At 36.9% G+C, this 16,857-nt stretch overlaps 1 protein-coding gene across 1 annotated transcript in view; it reads left to right on the top strand.

Annotated features, from left to right (window-relative positions):
* Positions 1 to 16,857, top strand: part of DNTT (DNA nucleotidylexotransferase) — a 98,423-nt gene continuing 81,566 nt past the window's right edge. The window contains exons 1-3 of the mRNA XM_068139627.1: positions 1 to 332; positions 1,031 to 1,168; positions 15,309 to 15,535. Coding sequence (XP_067995728.1) covers positions 15,333 to 15,535 — 203 coding nt within the window. The 5' untranslated portion in view covers positions 1 to 332; positions 1,031 to 1,168; positions 15,309 to 15,332. The remainder of the gene's footprint in view (positions 333 to 1,030; positions 1,169 to 15,308; positions 15,536 to 16,857) is intronic.

The following is a 16,857-nucleotide window of genomic DNA, read 5'->3' as shown; positions in this document are numbered from 1 at the left end:
ACCCTTCCAACCCTACGACAACTTGATGGATGGACCACTCAGTGGATAAGGAACTAGCTACAGCGTTGCACTCTAAGAGTGGTGATCAACAGCTCAATGTCCAGGTGGAGATCAGAGATGAGAGACAAGTGGAGTTCCTCAGCGGTCTGTCCTGGGTCCAGTGCTCTTAAACATCTTTGTTTATGACATGGAAAGCATTGTTGAGTGCACCCTCAGCAAGTTTGCTGATGACACCAAGATGTATGGTGTGGTGTACTCACTTGAGGGAAGGGATACCACCCAGAAGAATCTTGATGTGCTTGAGAGGTGACAACTGCATGAGAACAAGAAAGGTGATTCTTCTCTTTTACACTGTTCTTGTGAGATCCTACCTTGAATAGTTCATCCAGTTCTGATGTCCCCATCATAAGAAGGACATAGAACTGTTGGAGCAAGCCCAAAGGAGGGCCACAAGGATAATTGAAGGGCTGGAGCCCCTCTACTATGAGGATGGGCTGAGGGAGTTGGGGTTGTTCAGCTTGGAGAAGAGAAAACTCTGGGGTGACCATATAGCTATCTTCCAATACCTAAACGGAGCCTACAGGAAAGCTGGAGGGGGACTAGAACAGGGTGTCTAGAACAGGACTAGGGGGAACAGTTTTAAGCTGAGGGAGAGAGCAGGCTGAGACTGCATCTTGGGAAGAAGTTCTTCAGTACAAGGATGGTGAGACTCTGAAATATGGGGGTATCCACAACAGAGTGGTTGTGGATACTCCCTCCCTGGAGGTGTGTAAGGCCAGATTGGATGAGTTCTTGGGCAACCACATCCAGTTGAGAGGTGTCCTTGCCCATGTTGAAGGGGTTGGAGTAGATGATCTCTGAGGTCTCTTCCAACTCCATGAATTTCAAATTGCATTTCAAATTAACTTAAGTAGCAAATCTATTAACAATGCATAGATGGATTTATAACCTGGACTGAATCCAAATAGGAGCAAGACACTAGTTAGTCAACCCTGATTTAATAAGTTATTTTTGTATAAATTTATTCTAGATATTTAGTCTGACATTTAATAATGGCAATCAAAACCATGTTCCAAAGCCAAACAATGAAGGATCGTAAGCAGTTGCAGACAATCTGCACTTGAAAATGTCTCTTATCACTGAGTAATTGAATGAAACAGTTTCTAAGGTAAGTTGCAACTCTATAATCCTATCTTAACTCTGGTGATGCTTAGACACTGCCTGTATGAGATGATAGCGTTTCATCAAGAGGAAGAGAGCACTATAATGCCATATTGTAACAGGCCATAAGGGGGAGCACTTAACAACGACACTGCATCGTCAAGGCTCGGGAAGACTGAAAGCCGATGTTTCAATGCAGCGCAGCTGAGCATAGGTAATCTCTTCAACTCTTGACAAGGAAAATCGATTTCCTAAACCACGACTTTGTCAGATATTTAGGCTCAAAACAATTAAACCACCCCATGTATATATAAAGTTAAATAGCAAGTGCCTCACTGAATCCGAACCATTATCATTATTTTTTTTTCAAAGATTAATTGGTATGTTTTGGTCACTTGGAAAGTGATGTGGTAGTTTCTTCATTTATTTGCTTGGATAGTTAATTTATGGACATTTACAAATACAAAATTATTGCTTCATTTTCTTTCCTATATTTATGCTCTGAGCACAGGTTCTGTCTGTAATTATACCATAGTTAGGCGATGCACTTCTTTTATGTTGATGTTTTCTAAGACACTTTGTATTGTTACTGATGTTACTTCCTGTAACCGAGACAGGAATCTAACCCACAGTATACATTCATGCAGGAGGCATTTACAGCTGTCATATAGTTGGCAGCTCATTGGCTTGTTTTGAGATCTTGGATAAAAGGCAGTGCAGATTAGTGACAAGATATAGCATTGCATTTTATATATATATATATATTTTTTGCTGGCACTCGGCATTAAGGGGGCTTAACATGATAGCTGACTCTAGTTCGCTCCAGCAAATTCTGTGTGGATGACAATAGTACAGTAATGCAACACTTTAAAAACAAAACAAAAGTCATACTTTGCCTTTTATTTGGGAATCTTCATGTTCTTCTTAAATGCTATTCACACAATTTAAGCAAGTCATAAATTACCCAGAATTCTTAGTGTTCCTCTAGTTGTCAACAGTGGAAATACACCAAATATGATGTCAGATCTCTGTTCTGTACAGGTGTGCCACAGCCCCTCTGCGTAAATAAATTATTGAGGCCATTCTAAAAGACATTTTCAAAATCATTGTGACCAGCATATGAAAGAGGGAGAAGCACTGAAGTGCTCAGTTTCACCTTCTCACTCATCTGCCAGGGCTGATATTCCCAATGCACATATACTACCTGGTAAATAAAAACTACATTATGATATGACATCTTCTGGCTTTGATACACTTTCTGGGGAGTAGATGTTTGTTGATGATATAATTTCAGAACTACATATTTGTTCAGTTTGAAATGAGGTCTTAAATAAAGGTTTTATTTGAAGATGATATACAGCCTTTGATTGTAAGCCTGGTAGATTTTTCTCTCTTCTTTTGTATTGATTAAACAGTGATTTCTGGGTTAGAGAATTGGCAATAAATGATATTGAATGCAGATGTTCCATGTACATTTTCATGATTTGGTAAGTCAAGTTCAGAGGAATGGATCAACAGCATATTGGAAATGATATCTTAATCTCCATCTCTGAAAATGCCCTAAGCCTTGAAAGAAATTTCTGTCTTAACAATGAGCCAAAGACAGTTGCATTTTTTTTCTGAAAGGATTACTTTTTCATGCTGGTAAGTTTGTGTTTAGGAGAAACAGGGAGTGTGTTCTCAGTCAGGGCAGAAGTTCACACTCCTTTCTTGGGTGAAGTATTTGGCATTCCTTCTCTTTTCCACCAAAACCAGTTATTGTGAAAATGTGGGAAAGTAGCTGAGCTGTTCTTAGCAAAAAATTGTCCTCATGTAGGAACAGCATCCCTTTGTGTTGAAGTAATTGACCCAAATAATTCACTGAATAATTATTCTTCCACTTCAGTTTACTATACAAACATCTGTTGGATAAAATATTGCTAGATCTAACACTGGAAACTGGCTTTATATATATATATGTGTGTGTGTATATATATAAAAATACATAATAATTCCTTGATTAATTTATTAATTTCCATCTCATGGACAGAATGACTTGGTCTACAAGCCAAGTTATTGGTTTACAAGCCCATCTCAGTTAAAGAGTATGAGATCAATGCCAGAAGAATGTACATGTGGAACAAATTGCATGAAGATAAAACCAAAATATATATGGATAGTGCCAATAATTCTGTGATGCACATAAGAGTCATAGGAGTAAGTAGACTGGAATTTGTGTCATGTCTTTAAAAAGCATGGAACATACTCAGCCATTATGCAAGATATTATAATATTATTGCCAGGATAGTATAGCAATAACTGGTTGGATAGAAAGAAAATATGCCCCAGATTCATATATTCCCTCAATCTCTTGAATCACTCAGGAAAATGTTTGGTGAGATAGGACTGCAGTCTCCAATAAAGTAGTACCAGCTGAATCATACATATTTTCAACTTCAAGCATTTGACCTACCTGATACAGACAAAATGTTTTAAACATTCATAGAAGTACAACATGCATACTTGTGTACACACCAGTATGCAGGTACAAACCACATTTTTTTTTTTTTTCTGCACCAGCTGCAGAGTAAAGAGCACCACTCTTCCCCACCTCTTTCTGAACTCTTCTTTACTCATTTAGACTTCTGAAAAGCTTAAGTGAATCTCTTACTGAAACAAAAGTGATGTTGTGTTTTTTTTCATTTATTGGAGTTACGGTTATACTAGCTGAAGCAGCAATAATCCAGAACCTGGCCTTAAACCAGGAATAAAAATGAAAACTACTCAGTGTAGAAATCATTGTACTCATCTTAGTTTCTTTTATCAGAAAGACTTCAAACAGAAATTCATAAATTCGTGGCTGTTACTTTTGCAAGTGACTAACAGTCAAGATGGGCTTACATCTTTAGCATAACAGAAATAGCGATTTAGGTAAATTAATTTTTGTTTTACACCCTGTGACTAAGACTGAACAAAAGCATATAGCTCATAAAAATCTCCAGCTTTGATAAAAATAGTTTCCAGTGTTTGAAAATTCACCACAGTTCAGTGGCACAAAAATTGATGAAAGTGAGTGGATCACATCTGCCAGATATCCTGGTAAGAGCTTGAATTATCAAGATAGCTGTGTTATTCCATATTGGTCTAAATACATGTGAATCTGAGTATATGTTGTTATGGATAGTTCTGACGTGCCAAAATATGACTATTATAGATCAAGACTGCTGCACCAGGGGAGGTTTAGACTCGAGGTGAGGAGGAAGTTCTTCACTGAGCGAGTCATTCGCCATTGGAATGGGTTGCCCAGAGAGGTGGTTGAGTCATCGACCCTGGAGGCGTTCAAGAGGAGATTGGACGTGGCACTTGGTGCCATGGTCTAGTCATGGGGTCGGTGTTGATAGGTTGGACTCGATGATCCTCGAGGTCCTTTCCAACCTAAGTTATACTGTGATACTGTGATACTGTGAAGACTGCAGTTGAAAAAATGGTTGCAACATCTTTAAACAATAGCATATGTTTAAAAGGAAAAAAACCACAAACAATCCCCATTCCAAACCCAGCTCAGTGCTGTTATGAAAATCTAACAAAAGTCAGAGATCCAACATATGATATGTGGAGCTTGTGATTCATATTGCTTATGCCCATTTATGACTTGATGTTTCCAAACAGATAAACCAGTTAATGTCACTAGCAGAATGAAGTGAAATAAAGTGATGGGTGATGTCCTTATTCGTGTTGCATCTAACTAATGTCTCTCCAAAAGTGATACTGCTCTGCCAAATGCAGCTGCATTACCTCTTCAGATGTTTAATTAAGTCAGGGACTTGCATGTCGACTTGTCTTTTAATCACCTTTTGGAGAATAGAGGCATTTCTTCTGTTAGAGAATTACAGCTAAATAATAACATTGGCTCCTGCAGAGCAGAGCAACCAGTGCTGTGCAGCAGATATATCTGGGGAAAGTTCTGGGAGAAGAAAAAAAAAAAAAGGAAATAGGTTAAATGCTTTGTTTTAAGATATGTGATGTTTTAATTATTTTTATTTTTTACTTCTCATTTAAAGACAACAATTTTAAATAAGAATAGCCCTAAATAAATGAAAAAAAAAAGCTAAATAAGGAATTAGCTAAACAAGTATTCTGAAATGGCTTTATATTGCCTGGCTTTGCATCAAATGAAGCACATTGTTCAGGCTAAACTGAATGTGGATATTTTTGGATAATTGATAAAAGGAGTTTCACTTTCCAACACAGAGAAATATTCTGGTTTCATTTAATGGAAAATGTTCCACTTTTTCCAATCAAACAAACGTCCCCTTCAACAACTGTTCAGCAAATGAACTGAAAACACTTTCTCTACCTGATTGCATTCCTGCATCATGTGTGTTTTTCTGTATCCAGTATGAAGCACTTGCCAACATGAATGCACTGATTTGCCCAAGAACTATGTTAATTTGGGCCTAAGAGTCACTGTACAGAATGAAGAGAAGAATTAGAGTTAGATTAAGTAGAAAAGAGGTGCAAACACTCAGCTGAGAATTCTTCAGAGGGAAATTATTACTTGTATGACCACAAAACCAAGCCAGGTGGCTTGTGAGACAGGCTTGACTCCAGTCTGCCAGACACTGTTAGCCCAAACACAGCTGTTACATCCCCACACCTAACACACATATAAACAAGAAACTTTTGTTATCTGAAGAGGGATTAATTAGTCATAAACCCATTTGTTAATGTGGATAAATAATCCCAGTTATCCTGACCCTGCTACCTTAATACTGTCTACGTGCCCAGAATTGCTAGCCCAATAGTCCTTTTAGACACAGGTCATGGGGTCCTATTGAATTCAACTCTTTACTGAATTCTGAATTGTAAAGATTTAACTTGTTCATTAATATCAAAAAACTGTGTTTTTTTAAGCCGAGATCCAAACACAGGTTTCAGACCTTTGCTTCAACCTCTTTTTATTCCCTCTTATGTCTTTCAGCTACAGCCATTACTTTCATCCAAAATATCATCCTATTCTATTAACATACAAAAGCAATAGTTTCATCCAAAATATGCCCCAGGAGGAAAAGTCATGTTAAGAGCACTAAATTTGGTCTAAGTCCAGTCCTAATCTTACTTCATCAGATCCTGCAGAAGGCATTGCCCTTGATTTCAGGTTGACATTGCTTTGGTTATTGCCCTATGTTTGGGGAGTGAGAATAAACGTGGTTCCTCAGTTCAAGGGTTTTACACAGATGGGCTGAAGTTCACATTTCAGGCAAAGAGTTAAGATAGCACCTCGAAAGTCTGTGAAGCCAGATAATTATATCTGATGGATTGCTGCTTAATAATTTGGGCAAAGGCTTAAGTGTGCTGTACTTGAGTCCTAGGGCTGCACTGGAAAATGGTTATGTGGTCTCACAGCTGAAAAAGATTGAAAAGCAGTGATCTAAATAGAAGTTGAATGAATTTGGAGCTTCTAGTCACTAGTGAAAATAAGAAACCTGAAGAGCTCTGAATATGCCACTTAAATTTACCTATGTACCTATTTTGAAATGTGAGTAATAGAGAGAGTATTGACTACTTTTCAGGTGTATTCAGCATGAATTAGTGTGAAAAGTGCTATGTAACTGTTCAAGTGTATCCATTTTATTTATAGTACTAAAGCAATCATTACAAGCTGAGCATTTTTAATGTGTCCATTTAAATGGCTGTCTGTAAAATGTGGCTTCTCAGGAAGGAAAGCAACAGGGCAAACTTTCAGTCATTGATGTAATGAGAAAATATTCTCAAATTTAACATGAAAAGAAAATCTGAGCAAGCACTGTCTCAATGTATTGCTAAGATCTTTCTTCTTGCTCTTGAGGAGGCTGTATAGCCTTTCCTAAAGAGTCAGTCATAACTCCACCATCATATTAAGTGTCTTCTCAGCTGATTCACCTCAAATTACTCAGTAAGAGTAAGGTATTTGGTGTTTTACAGCCAGGTGCAACAGTTGAATTCTTTTGGCTCTGACATTTTACAGTGGCTGAGTTGCAAGTTTTAGTGTCGAATGAATAGTAATGGATTGTGAGTAACAAGGTGGTAACAAATTGCAACTCTGTTATACATACTACATATTTAAAGTAGTTTAGTTTTTCAAGTTTAATGCTCCATTATTTCCCTAATAATTTCTGTTCAATGAATCTGCTAAGTTGCTGTGCTGAGTAATGTAAAATAGCCTGACTCTAAACACATATAGTAGGACTGAGCATGATTGAAGAAGTAGAGTCAATTACTTTTTTTCCCCATTTAGTCCTCTTAAACAATTACCCTCAATTTCTGGCCCTCAGTTTTACCCTTCTGTGTTGTACTGCAGCTTGTTTACATTGGTATTTGTGCTGTAGCATGCTTGTGGATAGAACAGCTGTGGAGGTTGCATGAGGTGATCCTGCGGCGGCTTGCTGTGGAGCAGTGGGCGGAGCATACCATGGCTTTGTATCTCACCACACAGGCTGCTGGGGTTTCTGTTTTGTTGTCTGTTGGTTTTGCCCAGAGAATAGTAAAGAGAATATGTATAAATGGTTGCTAAAGTTAAGGAGTGTTTGTCCTAACAATTACTACACCTAACTGTTAGAACTGTAATTTTCCAAAGTATTAATGTTGGAAAAATAATTTTTTTTATGGAACTAATGAGGTAAGAAATTGTGTGCATGTATGTGTATATGGTCTATATGTATGCATAAATACTTCACAAATGCTCTGCTAATTCTTTTGATGCCTTTCAATATTTATTTGACAATGCCTACCAGAGCTGTTGCAAAGTTGTTCTGAACCTTTTCATCCAGCCTGCTAAGCTGAGCATAATCATCCACAGTTGTTCCCTGCACCCTTGAGCTGTCAACACCTGTACAATGTACAGGAAAGCATCAAGAAGACATTTTAACTCACATAACACATATATACCAGTGAAATGAGTAACTAGGAAGCTATTGAGTCTGCATAAAGGGGAAAATACACACTAAATATAATTATTTATGACAATTTTCTGTATACACACGGGTTTTTCCTCTGCATGTTGTGCAGTATGACAGTTTTGTATATTATTCGATGCCTACACGAAACAATGGACTAGCTGACCAAATATTCTGTAGATACAAACCCATACTGCTAGTAAAATATATTTTTATCTATTAACTGTGTGGTTCAGTGATTACAACTCTTATACATAAATATATAATTTTGTAGTCAAGTCTGTGTATGTAGCTCCTAGGTCGTGCCCTATTTTGCTTACATATGTTACAAGTGAGAAAAAGCTTATGAGACATCTTGGACTACTTTCCCAAGCACTTAAAAGCATGATTGCATCTTATGATGACATATTTTAATCTTTGTAGTCCATGACTGTTGAAGCATCTTCCTCTGCATACCTTTTCTTCTTGACACAATTTTGATATGCATTCACTTACAGCTGCCAAAGCTGTAGTCTGTGTCTGTTATGCTAACGGCTTCCTCATTCTTTGAAGGTAATTGTGCAATTGTTGTGCATGCTAGGTTGAGATATTCAGGTGTCCTGTGGGATGAGTCCTTACAGCACAGACCACTGGGTATGACTGTAAGTATTTTCCTCAGTGCCTCATGTAAGTAAATCAGTGGTCTGGCTTAAGCACCAAAATCTACCGGAAATTGTCTCCAAATCCCTCTCCATTTGCCTCGGACAATGAAAGCTGGGTGATGGATAGGTATCACTTATATAGTGTTTGAATCAAGTTTGTGGAAGAGCAGCCTAGAATAGATGGATATGAGCCAGTGGGTTTTTAAAAACACATATGTAGTAATATTGTCCAAATTATTCTTAGCTATATGATGCTATGGCATCTCAATGGTACCTGCTGTCCGTGACCATTACTACAGTCTCAGGACTTAGGGCTTTTTTTCTAACTTGTCTTTGTAATTCCACATATTTCAGCACAGTTAAACAAAATATAGGCTAAATTTGTCTGTTGAATCATTGTTGTATTCATGACATTTTGAATTCTAGTGCATTGTAAACCTCATAATGATCTCCCAACACCAATAGAAAACTCTGATATTGAATTATGTCCTTAATAACAACATGTAGTGCAAAGTGACTAAATGAAACAGTCTTCCAGTTGTAAGCAGCATGGGATTTTTTTTTTAGTAAAATTTTGAGTAAATTGTTGCAACAGAACAGCATTTGCAAATGGATTTACCTGCTTTATATCCTTCCTGCTGTCATGCTTCAGAATATATGATAATAATTAGCTTAGTATAGGAATAGAAATCTAGAAGGTTATAGGAAACCTTAATGGAAGAAAGATGTTGATGCTTTCTGTCAGAAAGGTCTTCACTATGATGTGGTCTTCTGATTTGTCACTTAGCTATTGAACTACCAGCTCCATTTGTAGTTATGTGATAGTATAGTAGGGTCTGACTTTTCACATAGCAGAAAGTCAGCATTCATTTCTTAAACTGGAATCCTCTCTGAAGCAATAAACACAGGAAAGAGAAGTTAGAAAAATTCAGGTAGGTGGCATTATTATACTGTCTCCTTGCAAAAATATATTAATGTGTCAAAACTCCTAATGAACAGGTATGCATCATAAAATAATGGCCTAAAATTTACTACTTTGATTTAAGGAGTCAGAAAGATGGCTTTAAAGGCTGTCTTCTCAAAAGAAGTCAGCCTGGTTTATAGGGTTTGATCAACAGGTGTTCACCACTAAGTAAGTATGCCATGCTACACTGGGGCAGAGCTTGTAGGGGCTAATGCAACTTTAAATTGATTCAGTTATACTGAAATTTCTGCAAGCTGAAATGAGGCAGTAAATTTTGAGGTAACCTGGAGAAGGAATTTCCAGTGGCTTTGAGAAAAAAAAATTTAATGCAGTTGAAAAAAGTTAGCTTTCATAGTAGTGAAAGGTAGTGCTGCCATATCCACGATAAAAACAAAATACATTTAAGTGTTTTGTGATACTGTAGACAGATGCCAAATTATGGGTGAAATCCATAAGAAACTGAAGGAATGCTTTTGTGGAAACTGTGTCAAGAGTGTGTTTGGATTAAAAAAAGGCATCTGGATAAAGCAAACTCTTTCCTGCTATGAATTAATCATCCAGCTAGGTTGCTTCTGCTGTAATTAGTTCTTCATTAGTGGAACTCAGAATGTCTATAAATCAAAATGGTGAGAATTCTGGCTCACTCCACTCTGCTTTCCAGCTTCCTTCAGCTCATATATCTAGAATAAAAAAGGCCTCTAATTGATATTTTTACTTCACCTTCAAAATTCACAACACATCACTTAGATGAGCATCTGTTTTGTTTTCTCTCTGGAGATAACACAAAGATCTGCGTAAACTCTCATCAGCAATTCTTTCAGCTTCTCTGATGCTGCCTCTGACTTTGTTCTACAGCTTATTTCAGTGGAGAAAGAGCTCTGTCAGGACTCATCATACTGCTAGCCAATACCTGTTGCTTTTGCTCATTAGACAGGAAGTGAGATAAACTTTCTTATCCTGGTGTGATTCACATAAACTTTTGAGAGTACAAGTGGACATACCACATGATATTATTCATAAGTTTTTCTTCCCACTGCAGCAACATTCTGTATGGTACTTACTCATATTTATTGCTTCTTTTTATATTATCTCATCTCCTCAGCTTGGTGGTGTGGGAACTGCAAGCCAAAGAAGCTTTCATGTACTACTGAAATAGAGTCTATAGTTGAAAGTTTTATGTGAAACATGGCAACAGTCTCTCCCATCTTTTGTTCTTTTGGCTGAGGTACCTCTGTCTTTATTAAATGCATCATGATTTACTATCTGTAAATGTAGAAGGCATAAATTTAATACATGATGCTCTTTGTATGTTGTCTAATGTAAATATATCCAGAACTGCATTTGCATGAATTCTACCATCTAGTAATTATTGTAACAACTAAAAGAAGATGCATGGTCGATCTAGCTTTTATATTAGCAGCGTCCTACTAAAGCAGCAAGGGAGGAAATAAGGATTCTTTGTGAGGGAATGAAGGTGGCAGGATAAGAACTTTGATAAAATAGTGTATTCATTTATAGTATTATCTTTTTATATAATAAGTTACTTGATCATCATGGAGAGAAATACTCTTTTCAGCTGCCTAGTCGTAGGCCATACGACACCATTCATGTAACAACACACCTCTAAAAGGTTGTTCAGTATTTATTGATTAATAGGAATGCTCTTAATACTGCCAATGAGATGAATGTAGACATCTAAATAAATGGTAGTCAATATCCAGAGACCTTTACTTCTGTAAGCTGTATTTGGAAGAAATGCATTGCTGTCAAAGGACTTGCCTGACCATGTATATTGATGAGATTGTGCAGATAAGTCTCTGCTTGCTGTTGAGAGGCTCATGAGGCTCTCATGAGACGACAGTATAAAGAAAACAACTGATGCACCAGCACAGAAAATTGAAAGAATAGTCCAATAACGATCACAACAAGGAGCAGCAGCTACCATTAGTAGAGTAAGCAAAGAGAGCAATTGTAAAACTTGTTACTGGACAGATAGGGTGAAGAAAGAGTTGAAAATGATAGTTTCCAGGGAATACTGATGTGGATAGAAAGCAGCTCCTGCCAGGATTTGTCACCAATTACTTTTCCCCATGCTGTAAGGGGAAACCCCATTGCTCTATTTAATTATTCAGCATGATGTTTCCCTGTTCCCTAGTTTCCTCAGAGAGGGCTTAGAAGAGCAATACCTTTCTATAATGGTGATGTATACAATCAGTTAAAGAAGCTTGCAGCTCTTGGTATGATTTCTACTTAGGCAGTTATTGAGAATGCTGCTAAATATACTTTCCTTATTCCAGTTTTCATCTCCAATTTGAGAGGAAAAAAAAGAAAAAATATAATAGGCAGCTATTATAACCACTCACATCAGAAATGTACATTTGGTGACAGCAATTACAAGATTTCATGTCCTCTCTAGGCCTACTTTATCGTACATGACAAATACTATTTTACAGCTAAGTAAACACACTCAAAGCATACTATCAATTCTTCAGTTCTTAAAAGTTCTTGGACATTTGAGTAGTTTAGGGAATTTATCATATTTTATATGAATAACCCAAGCATGTACAGTTTAGAGTTGCTCCCTGAAAAGATTCTAGCAGTTAGAAGAATATAAACACCAGAGGAGGATGAGAGACAATTGATTTGAAATGTATCTGAACATTTCCAGAGTATACATGTCAACATTTCCTTATCTTTAATAATAATGCATTTATTCAATCAAATGGAATAAAATGTAATATCATAATGTTCTGTTTCTCTGTGTTGTAGGCTAGCCAGATTAGTTTACCATGCTCATTTTAAAAGAATGTATATGTTAGTATGGGGGGAGGAAGACTGAAGACATAGATTCATGCAACATATGCAGCTGGGTATTAAAAGCACTTTTCACTAAGCCATATAAAATGGACAAGTAGCATTTTATAAAACATTTACAATGGAGTTCACATAAAAACTGGGCACTAAAAGAGCACCTGACAATAATCAAGAAGGGGCAGTGAAAGCATGTGTGAATACTGAAACTGAGAGAAACTGAAATTGTGTGCTCCTATACTTTTCCTCCCAAGAAACACCACTTTGAAGCCAGGTTGGTACTGTGGGCTTCAGGCAGAGGTCTGTACTAGACACTGCTTGGGATGCTGTTGATGGCATAGACATCACAGGTGATGAAAGACATTTACTTAAATGCCCATCAGCATTTGTGTACATCTCATTCTAAATCCATGCCTTTGATAGTGCAGTGGAAACTGATCTACAGCAAGAACATCAGAACACGGAAATTTGTTCTAAAATTCCCTCCAGGGATGTGAACTACTCTGAGCTACAAGAGATTGCACTGAGATGGAAAAATTTCTGGAACTTGCTATGTTTTGAGGTCACTAATTGTATGTGATGGAGAGCAGGTTATTCACTCATCTGGGATATGGAAATCCTGTTAACTTCAGAAGGTATTTTTAATAGAATTGCATCATTGGCAGAGAACTTTTCATGATACTGTACAGTGTTTATTAGACAGGGAAAATCTCTTTGCATTAGCTTCAAAGCCAGAAATTAATTTCCAAAGGAGCTGGGTGCCTAGGTTGCTTAGATATTTTGACAATCTCACTAGGCCTTCTGTTTTCAGCTTTTTGGCACCTAAATACCCTTGAAAATCTGGCTCAAGAGTTATTACAGTAACACAAAGGAATAATACTTACACTTTTCATGCCAGAAGGATTTCACTGGCACTGAGCATCTTGATGCTACGCTGTGAGTAATTATATTTACATATTTGAGAGCACTGTATTAATTGTAGCATAAAATAAGACTTTAACATATGTAGAGAAGCTGTTCTCAAATACATTACTCCTTGTAGGGCATGAAATAAAGTAAAGCATTTTACCAAGTCCAGGAAGGTTGTAAACAGGGAAATGGCCACTGTTCAATGGTGGATTCATAGTCTGGAGAACAGACAGGGAGCAACCAAACCAGATTGCTCACCTTTAATATTAGACCCATCACTGGGACTTTTTGTGTTTTTTTTTCCCCATCACTATTTATTTCCTTCCCCTCCCCTCCTTTTGCTTAAGCTTCTTCCAGTTCCTATGAAATGTCTCATATAACTTCAAGATAACCTTGAAATTATTTATTTAGATAGTTTTAATGTTATGAATAAGAAAGAAGAGATATTTTGGCTTCTGGGTTATCCTTAGGCAAGGAAAGAAATGAATGGAGCCTAGTCTCCATATTGAGCTATGTATATATTTGCTTCATAGCCTCTGGAAGACCTCAGAGCTGAAAGCACTATATTAATTTTTGATGTTTAGCTTCTATTCTAAAGAAAAGTGTTTCTCTATATGTGATAACACAGTTGAAGTAGCAAGAGCTGTAGGGGTGGGGAAATGTCAGCCATACTTTTTAAATTTAACTTTAATCTTATGTCCATAATTGCAGGAAATAGGTTTTGACTCATTTTTCTGCAGCTCAGGTTGTATGTCAACCTGTGATAAAATGACTGGAAATAAAATTGATAGATCTGACTTGGGCACAATTTCCCCATTTCGCTTCCTCTCCCAAACATGAGCAACAAGAACTGAAAGATGTAACATTTCTGGCACATTCTGAAGACTGGTAAAATCCAAATTCTCTGCTGTGCTAAAAATAAAAATCCAACTTGATGTGGAAATGGGGTTATTTACCACTGAACTAGGTGTGTGCTAAAATAGACGCACAAGCTGTAAACCTGGTCATTCATTTACACTCACTGTGTTTTGAAAGAATCTCAGGGTGATACCCAGCTGGATCCAACACAATGTCTGCAACAAATTTTAGTGTAGTTCTCTGATGACCAATATCCCATCCCCTAGGAGAAGGTGGTACATAGCCTACATAATCTTCTCTGTAGTTGTTTGGAGGTCTCTGGGTGATTAAAAGCAGGAAATCTTACTGTGTCTGCTACAGATACCAGCACATTCCATGGCAAATTGCAGAAAGCAATTTTGAAAATGAATGCCAAAGGTATTATTTAAGCATATCTTTAATATTTTCTCTTTGTACTTCATTGGTTTAGTATCAAAACACTAAATAATTTATTTCATTGTAAATTTAATTTAAAAAACTTATCTTTTGTTTGCCCTCCTAAAAAAACCCACAACTATCCCTTTTAAATGAAATAAAATACATAGAAGTAGTATGTGTACAGGCTCTTCTACAGCATATTATATTGTGTAATTAATTGTGTTCTAGGACATATTTCCTGGCTAACAATAAGAAGATACAATGAATTGTTCTTAAAAAATTGAAAATTTGAACTGCAATTTGGAAAGTATTTTAAAGGAACACTTGATGGAGCTGGGCCATTAAGCCAGCTGAAGATCTTGTTGGTATTTTGAGATACTTTTGCTATGATCAATATTATTTCCATAAAGCTTTTACAGGTAATGGCTGTTTAAAAAAATAAAAGGATATTCGCACTTGTCTGGAGTAGTTCTCCGCAAGAAGTCCTAGCTAGCAGAAAACAAGTGATGTCTCTGCTTGTGAGACACCTGGTTTTGATTTCAGAGGAAAACCAGATGAAAATTACTTCAGTGGGTGGTGACATTATATACAGCTGTTGCCTGGCAGAAAGCATGTTGTCTTCCTTTTACTCAGGTGAAAACACTTCTGCCTTGCATCATGGATATGATCAGAACTCCAGCTGTATTCTCCCAGAAAAAAAGACAGAAAAGGATGAGTTCCCCAAATCTCTCCTGCAATTATGAAACAAAGTTCAACAAGTTTGTCATTTTCATTATGCAGAGGAAGATGGGGGTGACCAGAAGGACATTTCTGATGGAGCTGGCAAGAAGAAAAGGTTTCAGAGTAGAAAGTGAGCTAAGGTAGGCAATCTTTGTGCATGTAGAAATAATATGTAATAATGCTGCTTGAAACATTCTAATTTAACAAATGCAGCCATACAAGTGATTGTGGTTGAAGTTTTTGCCTATGTATTTGGTGGCTATACTTTGCTCTTCCTAAAGTTTGATTCATTTATAGTCTTCTAGGCAGAGAGCAGTCCAAAGACAAACACTAGCAATAGGTTTTTTAACCTATGAAATCTGTGGTTCTAAATTGTCTTAAGTTTCTTAACTCTAACTTACCTGCTGCTTCTCGCATGGGACAATGACAAATGTAAGAGATGAACTTGCAAATGTTTTTCATGGGAGATGTTTCTATGCATTTGTATAGTCTCACTGGGATCAATGTGTCTCTAGATAATCTAAATAACACATTGTTTATTTTCCCTTAGAAGCTGAGTTAACATTAAACTTAATGGCCGATTTCTGAAATGAAAGAATTGTTAAATATACGGCAAAGAAAAATATGATGGTTTGAGAAGGCCATTTCCTTAGAACACCTCTGGTATCTTAATACTTAATCTTTTTGTGAGTAATACACTGATGTGAGTTTCAAAGCTAGTGGATTACACCAATATCAACCTGAAGAAAAAACCCAGGATTAAAATACTATAGGTGTGGCATTTCAAGCTGAAAATATACTTCACCTGCAGATTTTTCTGATTCTGTTTCCATAATACAGCTCACTTTGAAGGGAGCCTTCTCCAAATAACACTTGTCTTGAATGCTATCAATATGTGGTCTTTGAAAACTACATTATGTAGATTTTCCAGAAAGCTGGAAGAAACTAAGTATTGATCATTACTCTGTATCTGTATGCAGACAGTGTTCAGCTGGGTCCTTGCTAAAAAAGCTCATTTCCACACATTTTTCTATCCCATCAACTTTGAAAGCCTGAGGAAGAAGGGAGGATGAAAAAATTTGTAAATCAAGATTCAAGCAGGTATTGAACAGAAGTAGGTAATTATCATCTGATATCAAACTAATTGAATTCTCAGGGAAGGAAAAATTAAATGGGCTGCTCTGAATCCTGCACTAACAATCCACTGAGGACTGAGTACAGGTTTTATCTGGGCTGCTCTGACATAGAGGTATTTATTGCCAGTATTCCAGTCTTTCTGCATGATGTATGCAAGATGGGTGTTCTGTTTAATTTCATTTTAGCTGCTACTGTTTAAAACTATTTAACTGTTGATTTTGGTTGTTTTTTTTTCCCAAAATGCCAAAAGAAATACTAAACTTGTTCTTCTCCATGGCAAGAAAAAAGCACAGCTGTACAGGTACCAGAGGAAACTGGTGCACAG

Source organism: Melanerpes formicivorus, unplaced genomic scaffold (genome assembly GCF_026170545.1).
Source record: "Melanerpes formicivorus ecotype bairdi unplaced genomic scaffold, bMelFor1.0.p_v2 SCAF_6, whole genome shotgun sequence".
Lineage (NCBI taxonomy): Eukaryota > Metazoa > Chordata > Aves > Piciformes > Picidae > Melanerpes > Melanerpes formicivorus.
The sequence above is the reverse complement of the archived record's forward strand: the minus strand, read 5'-3'. Positions and strand labels throughout refer to the sequence as shown.